The 8,783-nt window shown below is 40.2% G+C and overlaps 1 protein-coding gene across 2 annotated transcripts; it reads left to right on the top strand.

The window, feature by feature from the left end:
- The first annotated feature begins 52 nt into the window (after positions 1-52).
- On the top strand, positions 53-8,335 carry LOC130521136 (kinesin-like protein KIF20B). Of its 2 annotated transcripts, none has more exons than XM_057024771.1 (6): positions 53-178; positions 253-408; positions 788-949; positions 2,484-2,588; positions 2,784-2,891; positions 3,253-8,335. In XM_057024771.1, exons 1-6 carry the CDS (start codon positions 68-70, stop codon positions 3,475-3,477), a joined length of 867 nt encoding a protein of 288 aa, XP_056880751.1. In that variant the 5' UTR covers positions 53-67; the 3' UTR covers positions 3,478-8,335. The 2 variants fall into 2 exon arrangements, with proteins under 2 accessions (XP_056880751.1, XP_056880750.1); XM_057024770.1 differs by having other exon boundaries at positions 3,250-8,328.
- The last annotated feature ends 448 nt before the right edge of the window (positions 8,336-8,783 follow it).

Genomic DNA, 8,783 nt, shown 5'->3' with positions numbered 1-8,783 from the left:
GATTAGTTATCACAGTTGTATAAGTGATGTGTTTTTAACCTTTACAGAAGTGGAGAAGCTAAAAGGGATGTCATCAGAGCAGGATGGGGGAAACAACACTGTCTGTCAAGCTGAGAGTCTTTCCCATGACCTTAAAACAGCCAGACAGGAAGCTGCTCAGGCAAAGGAAAACCTAAATGTAACTTGGTTCAACCTGCTGATCAGTTTTGATTTTCAAAATCTGGGTCTACTGAAAGTGGTGTCTGTTCACAGCTGTGCACAGAAAAGCACCAAGCCGAACGAAGAAAGTGGCAGGAAGAGAAGCTGTCGCTGATTGGTCAGGCTAAAGAGGCAGAGGACAAAAGGAACCAGGAAATGAGGAAATTCATTGAGGACAGAGAACGCTTCAGTCAGCAGCAAAGACAGTTGGTATGCAGTCAAACTAGTTTGTCACTGTAATTTCTATTACTCTATTGTTTTAATTAAATTTATCTTACAAGCATCTTAGATTCTAATTCTTGTATTACTGAGTCAAAAGCAATGCTTTATAAAACATTGTCTATCATTGTAAATGCTGTATAAAACAAACAGTATACTCTAAAATAGCCTTGTTAACATTTTTTAATGTTAGAATTTGTAATAATTTAAAATGCTCCAGTAGTTCGTTTTGTTTTTCCAACAATAAGAATGAAAAGCTACATTCCTTTTTTTGGGCAATTTTTGGTGTCCAAGTTCATGATCACCTGCATCCAATTCACTCAATAATATAGATCCTGGTACATGTTTCTGTGTAACTCATCAATGCCAGGATTCATTGTCCACCCAGCTTGTGGAGAAGGAGCAAATGATGGAAAAATGGAGGAAGGAGAGAGACACTCTGGTTGCAGCTCTGGAGGTACAGCTTCAGAAACTTCTGTCCAGCCAAGCAGAAAAGGACAAACTCATCCAACAACTGCAGCGACCACCAGAGGTCAGTACGATGTAAAGATGTTAATAGAGTGGAATCACAAAAACTGTTACTAAATATCTAAAAACTCTCTTCAATCAAGAGGGGAGATCTAAACACAATTTTTCCAGTGTTTGTGAAGAAAATAACAAAAGTAGGTTTCTACTCTTCTTGGAATACCCTCCCTTTGACCTCTGCACACACTCCAATCAGTGATGTGAGAGTAATTTCCTCCCATCATCTGTCAGGGCAGAACACCCTCTGAGATGTTATTGATCACTGTTTTAGCCAGAGGTGAAACAAGAGGAAAGTTTACCGAGTCCACCACAACAGCAGTTTTCCACCTTCTTTCACAGGCAAGAATTCAACTTTAGATCAGATTCAGAGGAACAAAGGCATCTGAAAGAGATGGAGAGAGGGAGAAAACAAACAAATAGACAGACAGACAGACAGACAGACAGACAGGAAAGAACAGATGGACAGATCCATAGAGGACAAGATGGATGTAACGAGAGACAGTTGGGTAGACAGAGAAGGAGCTAGATGGGATGAGAGAGAGGGATAGGTACCGGAGGACAGAGAGGGGGTAGATGCTGAGCTATATGGATAGATGACCTGACAGAAAGCTAGACAGGCCAACAGAAAGTTAGAGACAGACAGGTGGAGTGTTTTTACTGAAGAAGTGAGAATATCTTTCTGCTCAGACAGCTGTTGTGCTTTGTGTCCAACATGTGTTGTTTATTGATCTGCAAAGATAATTGAAATCAGCATCGGACATACGTCGGGTTTGTGGTGTCATTGATATTAAGTGTATTCAACATGAGTCATGCAGCTCCAGGATTGATCATGCTGCCTCATTAATTTCACACTGAATATTCATCTTCTAACCGGAGCTGTGTTAAATTGTTATGAATGATGTTTGTGGAGGGGGGGGGTCCTCTTTTATATGATTGTAATAATGAATTTCTCTTTAATTTTGTAGAAATTCATTAAACTGACATTTAAAATGATAGAATCACACATTTTATTAGCATCAATCGTGGTTAAATTAAATGAAAGAAACTGATTGTTGTCTGCTCTCTCCTAGCAGGCAGAGTTCATGATTTACCCTCACACAGCTTTAATAGAGACTAAAAAACAGGAGTGTGTTTGATAACTCGGGTTTACCCCAGAATTACTGGTTATTTTCAGTGACTTGTGTTCACATCTGACAAGTTACACTTAGCGAAATCTTTAAAATAGATTTCACTCATTGTATTTTAAGACTTTGCCTATTTGTTTTCTAACCATCCCTTATTATGCAACTGAATTTAAAACAATTTATGTCTCCGGTATCCTGACATAGACTCTCAGACTGAATTAAATTATTTCCTGTGAAATTAGCTGAGAATAACAGACATGCTATGTGTGGATATTTATGCTGTTTTTACAATCAGTATCAGTTCAGAAGTGACTGCCGTATGTTTCTAAACATAAGTATAAATAATATTCTGTTTTGGGGAACCTACAGATATGGTATAAGAAATCTTCCTGATTGTCCTCAAACTTCCTGTTACAGAGTAGTGATGGTAGCAGTAAGGCAGAGATCCTGAACACTTGGCACGAGACGGCAGCAGAGCCCCTGCAGCCTGAGGAGGACCTTAATCTAACAGGAGTCAATCAGGTCGGTTTAGGTTTACATCGACACAAGCTGAGCCAATAGAATTTCTGAATCCTACTTTTAAAAAAGCCTGTTTTCTTTTGCATTCGAACACTCCCGAATGGCAGTCAGCCAATCCCCATCCTCACCTGATATTAAATTTAACATTTATCTTAATATTTAATCAAAAATTCTAAAATTAAAATAAAACCCCAACAGGATAAAAATGGCAAGAGCTCAACTTCAACGGTCAGTGAAACTCGGAGTGAAACCACAGACAGGAGGTCAGGAGACAACAAGGAAACAAGAGCTTCTGTCAGCAGTCTGGTGAGCTCTGGATATGAAAAGTCAGCTATATTTGTTTGTTTTCCATGTTTGGCAAGGCATTCTTTCCTTAGAAAGTAATGATGTGTGATGCTTGAAATACTTAAGAGTGGTCTTTCATCAGGCAGATTGAATCAATAATCACATCTGTCATTGCAAAATTCTTCCAACTTTACATGTATCTAACATCATCTCAATCTAAAGAATAGTGCTGAATTACAAACCTGAAAGTAAGATTTATGCCACAATCTTCAGTCTGATTTGGAAAATTGGAGCTTTCTTGAGCTTTGAAGTCCCTTTTTATTAAAAAATTATCTTTGAATTTAAAGAATGAAAAAAAATGTGGAAATTGTAATTCCAGCAGAGCTCAGCTGGTGGTCCCTCAGTGCTGGACTCCTTCGAGATCTCCCACGAGCATGGAAGGACCAGCCGATTCCCAAGGCCCGAACTAGAGATCTCGTTTAGTCCACTACAGCCCAATCGAATGGCCCTACGGCGACAGGGGCAGGAAGGAGCAGTCACAGTCAAAATCACACACTCGGCACGGAAAAGGAAAAGTGAGGAAATTGATAAGGTAAGAAGCAACTGACTGAGACATCCTGTTGATGTGTAGTTCATGTCACAGTTATCGTAGTTAAAGACTGCATGCCTTTCTGATAATTATACAAAATCATGTAAACTGGGTTGCACCATATATAATATCGTAACATAAACAAAAGTCAAGACAAATGAAACGTTTTCAAAAATGTCACAAAATTAGCCAATTGTGGATCACAGCATTCACCAAACAAATCTGGACTAGAGAAGAATCTGATGAAAAAACATGAGAATTTTGTGGTTAGACTCAGACTTGAAGGTGACATATGAGGATCAGAGTGTTCAGCTGCTGCCACTTTTGATGCAAGATGCCGATGAGCATCGTACGCATCAGTGTCTCTTTCACTGTCGATCTATTTTAGTGCCACAAAATGATAAATCCATCAATGGGTAGTCTGAGTTGGTTTAGGTTACTTTTAGCATCATATATGCTCATGTGGAAGCTCAAGCAAGGTGCTACAGAAATGTTACCTGGGAGCAGAAAGAAAAATTCCACAGTGGGAAAGCATCAAAGGGAATCGAGGCAAGGTGAGTAGATGGTATGCAGTGGAAAAGGGGAGGAAATATCAAGGGAGGTCTCAGGCTTTTAGATAAAAATACATCATGGTCTTCTCAGTACTGTGCAAAGACTATTAAAGTTCTCGCTCTTGATGTAATTGTAAGACCTAATCATGTCCTTATTAATGCTTCGATAATATAATGTGCACAGTAGCTTCTGTGGAAACATTTCAGCAGTGTGTGTCTGCAGGGAGGGTGGCTTCTTTTTTCTTACAGGTGTTGTTTTTCATATTATTTGGAGGAAAAGAATATTGCTTACTGGCAGCAGAGTGGTTGTGTTACATGATTACACATTCTCCTCACATGTTGATTTAATGAAATTCTAAATGGTACACCTGCTATCTATTGGTGCAAATGGTGACAAAAGCGTGGGCCGATTGTGAGTTATTTAATGCTGCATCTGTTGCCTAGATGTGCTACGTTGTTTAAATCTTGTCATGACTCCGCCTAAGTCATGTCTTCATGTGGATGCAGAATGCCATAGTGAACGTGGTGCCATCTTGCACCACCCGCAGGAAGGTGCTGCTCAGCCTTGTTCGATATTTAACACAATAAGCTGAATGTGTATGTTAACCAAAATGTAACATTAGCCCACCATTGTCAGGGTTTGCTGATATTGAATCTGTCAGCATTGAATTCTAAATGGTTGTTGATGTTTTTCTCAGATGTTGATCAGATGCAAACACGAGAGGTCACCTTGAGCTCTTCATCGTCTTAAATCCTTAAGCATTCCAGCACCCCTACATATATCGAGTCCAATTTAAAAACACACTGGAAGATGAATTTTTAAAAAGCATCATGACACTGCAAACTCCTGTAGAGGACACAAACCTAACATGCCTGTGTGCATGTGTGTGCACTGAGCAATATCAGTATTCATGGGGCATTTTTTCCTCAAAAAATGACTGCATGCACCGAAACGATGACAGTCATGTGAAAGTGGGAAAAAAAATAGGCTGTTCACAGGGAGGCGGTGAAATGTTCCAGAGCTTTCTTTTTGGACCCCAGCAAGTGCAGCTTTCCTGCAGCAGTCCAGACTTGTGACTAGAACAAGTAACAAAGTCTCCGACCCAATTCCATCTGAGCCACTTGTGAACCTTTTCATTCTGTGAACCGACAATGTTCTGTGTAAGCACATGCAAATCTCATACTGCATTAGAAAGTCGTTGCAGGAAACACAAAGTAGGCTGTGCAGAAATGAGCCCAGACTCAAAGTACGCTGCAGGGTGAAGGTTGTTTTTAGGACGCTATTTCTCTGAAGTGGAGAGGAGAATCTTTTATTTACCTTTGGGTGTTTACATGAAAGCAGTGGAAGAATCAGTGTTACTGTAAATGTTGGCATCATTTATTCCCTCTTACATCTACAGAAGTAGAAATACGATTGGGTCTTTGTCTTTTAATTCTGGATATTGTCTCAAATCTAAATTTATCTGGTGTGTGTCACACATAACATGAACATGAATAGACAGGTAAATAAATACATACCATAGTCGTTATCAACCTGCACTGCTGGCACAGAAAAAGCAGGAATTTTCTTGTCTTATCACCACATGAAATATTGTCCTGATACAAATTACATATGCAAAAAGGTTTCACTGGCGCAACATTTCAGTGGGCCAGCATATAAACACGATTTGTTTTTAAAGCCAAATACTGGTCCTTTAAAAAAATAAATAAACGAAAATAAATTTTCTTAGTTTCCTTGAGAGTACAATGCTAACGCCACTCATTCAGGCCAGCCCAACATGGTATCATCTTAATGACCACACATGCTGACAGTACACATCTGCAGTATCTTCCTGCTGCTTCTTCAAAATTCTCCTGAATGGTGATATAATAACTCCTAAGTGTACCACTGGACCGAAGCATTCCCTCCTGCACAACAAGATAATGAAGCGTTCCTCCGGTTTTGATGTTTTGCGTGTCGGCACCAACTTTCCCTTCTTTCCGTGACTGCATGTTTAGGAGGTACTGATTTATATTGGAGTGCTCATGCATGAAAATAACCTTGGGCCTGAACTGATACCCGCAGGTGCTCGGTGTGTTGGGTTTGCTCAAATTAAAATCAATTTAATTGCTCTTGTGAAGACAGCACCAGGACAATTAAAGAAGAGCCAGCTCTACAGGTCCTCAATTATCCAGGTCATAGCCGCTAAGTGCTTGAATCCAGGGACTGTGGACTTCTTTTCTCTTGTTAAAAGATGTGTCGCCTCTCATCTGAAAGCCTTAGGCATTAAAAAAATTTGACAAGATGAGCGTTAATAGGAGTTTTATGTGCAATTTATCACAGTTTGTTTTGTATCAAAGCAAAATGAAATTGAGCCACTTCCTACAGAACACAAGAAACAGTATGTTGGTTTGTTCACGTGCGTTAACGATAGATGTGGTTTTATTAGTGTTATTGTTGATGGATGGAAATCTGCCGTGACTCAGTTCTCCATGATGGATCTTTATTTTCTTTTTCTGAGGATTGAAATAAGCTGCAGAACTTCACAGTATGTTTTTTTGTTCATGGATAGAAATGAGGAAGACTTGGAGAATAATGTTAAGACACTCAATGAGCTGTGGAAAGAAAATCGCACATGACCAGAACTATTGGCAAATTAATGTAATTACTGGTACATAGATCAAAATACCTCAGTATCCCTTAGTTATGGTGGGGATATTATTCAAAACTAAAGGCTTTTCCATTGAGACTATATTTAGTCCTTAAGGTCAGCCGGAAGTACCAGAATCTTCCTTCCTTAATATTTAAAGCCGAGCAGTGAAGACGCCCAGCGGCTGCATGTTTGAATCAAAAGCTTATTAGCTGAAAATGTTTGCCGGTATTTGTATATCATTTGTTGTTAACCAGGCTCAGAGTGTGTTAGCCTCTTTCCAGCTGGTACAAAGATGGAGACATGGAGAAAGCAGACCCAGATGGTTCTCTGTAGATAAAAATCTTATCAATTTTAATGTCCAAATGTTTCAAGAATACTCAGAGTTAAAGGAAAGTCCAAATTTGGATTGACATTAGTGCAAATCCATCTTTTATCTCCCCCTTTGTGTGCATTTCATTCTCTTCATCACTGTTCATGATGCTAGCTTGACCCAGTTTCCTCTCCCAAAGCGTGAATTCTACCTCTATTTGAGTATATGAGGGAAAATGTAGATGGGACAGAGAGCTCCCGTGGGAGAATTAGGTAAATGGGCTTTTGTTGCTAACAACAGGGGAAAATGTTAGACAGTGCAACACAAAGGCGAGATATACAGCACATTAAGATGAAAATGGGCAGATGAACAATGAAGTGGGTGGAGGTTGGTTGAGGGTTAGAGGAGAACAACACAGCCAAATGAGAAAGACAAGAAAGGTAGAATAGATGGCAACTGACAGAGGTGCAGGGAAGAGATGAAAAAGAGGGTAAAATGGGGGCAAGAGATAGAGGGCAAAATGAAAGAGGAGGGCTTGAGGATAAGAAGGTGGGAAAAGAAGCGTTGAGAAGGGCAAGTATAGAGAGGAAGGTCTGCGAGGAAGAGAGGAAGATAATATCATCTGTCTCTGGGGAAAAACAGGACAGTAAAAGTTATTGGTTTTTTTTGTGTGATAGTACAGTGGTACTTCAGCATATGGGACACATTCCCACTCCATCCAAGTGTGAAGCATAAACCTGCTCATGTGGTCGTGCCTTAGGATTAACAAAAACACATGTTAGATTTCCACCTTCAGTCTTTAAATGGTACAAACCAAATGGTACCTAGAGTTCGGTTCAAATGTTGTGCAGGGTGGCGTTGACTCCGGTGACGTCAGCTTCCCGTCACTCAGTCAGACTTGGTCTGTTAGTCTTGATCCAGCCAGAAGAGCAGCAGCAGCAGCAGAGAGCAGCTTCCACCTTGAGGAATGAGACAACACTTAACAAGGTTTCACACGGTTCAGGGAGACGGGGCTCTCAGACCGTCTGCGATTTGCATTCATCAGGTCCCACACCTGCAGACATGAAGCAAGCTCCGCCTGCATTCTGTGTTAGTGTGGCAACAATAGTTTAATGGTTTCTGACCACAGGAGCAGATCAATATGTCTGACCGCTAAAATTTCCTTTTTTGTGTTGCTAAATGGAAGCCGTCCCATAAAGGCCCCGAATCATCTCAACATTCTGTTCCAGTAAATTAAATATAGTTCTAAAGATAGAATACTCTTTCTTAAAGAAAAGTAAAAATGCATGAATTAAAAATGGGCCCTTGACAGTATTTCACACCGTATAACACTTGACCCTCTTTTTGCCCCAGGTCGTTCCACAGGTCATTCGTTCAGCTGCAGCAGGATGCTGGCTTTATGGATTAATATATAATAATATATAATAATAACAGGTTCAGAGTTGCCATAACATGTACATTAAAGTCATCGGCTGCACTTCTGATGCTTTATCACGCCTGGAATAATCGTGGTCCCTACGTGCTCCATAAAGGTCCGATTGTAAAAAGTGCTCCTTTGGCGTGGTTGATTTTTAATGTTGAGTGTGACTGCAGCACAAAGTGGATGAACACTCATGGCTCATGTTGCATAATGGAGCCCCAACTTCGTAAACCTTTAATGTAGCCCTCTGGAAAGTTAAATCATTTAACTCTAAATCCAAGTATGTCCTGAAAACCCCCAGAATTCAAATTGAAACACATTTTATAAGGGGCGGCAGGGTGGTTCATTTCCCAGCGTGGAGTTTATGTGTCCCCCCCCCCCCCCCCCCCATTTTTGTCAGCGTGTCTGTG

The sequence above is a fragment of the Takifugu flavidus genome, unplaced genomic scaffold (assembly GCF_003711565.1).
Source record: "Takifugu flavidus isolate HTHZ2018 unplaced genomic scaffold, ASM371156v2 ctg719, whole genome shotgun sequence".
NCBI lineage: Eukaryota > Metazoa > Chordata > Actinopteri > Tetraodontiformes > Tetraodontidae > Takifugu > Takifugu flavidus.
This window is presented reverse-complemented; position numbering and strand designations above follow the sequence as displayed.

Coding starts and splice junctions, on each gene's coding strand:
- LOC130521136 (XM_057024770.1), top strand. CDS start 68: ATGTCATCAGAGCAGGATGGGGGAAACAACACTGTCTGTCAAGCTGAG. Junction 409..787: donor GTCAGCAGCAAAGACAGTTG/GTATGCAGTCAA, acceptor CATCAATGCCAG/GATTCATTGTCCACCCAGCT. Junction 2,892..3,249: donor GAGCTTCTGTCAGCAGTCTG/GTGAGCTCTGGA, acceptor TTGTAATTCCAG/CAGAGCTCAGCTGGTGGTCC.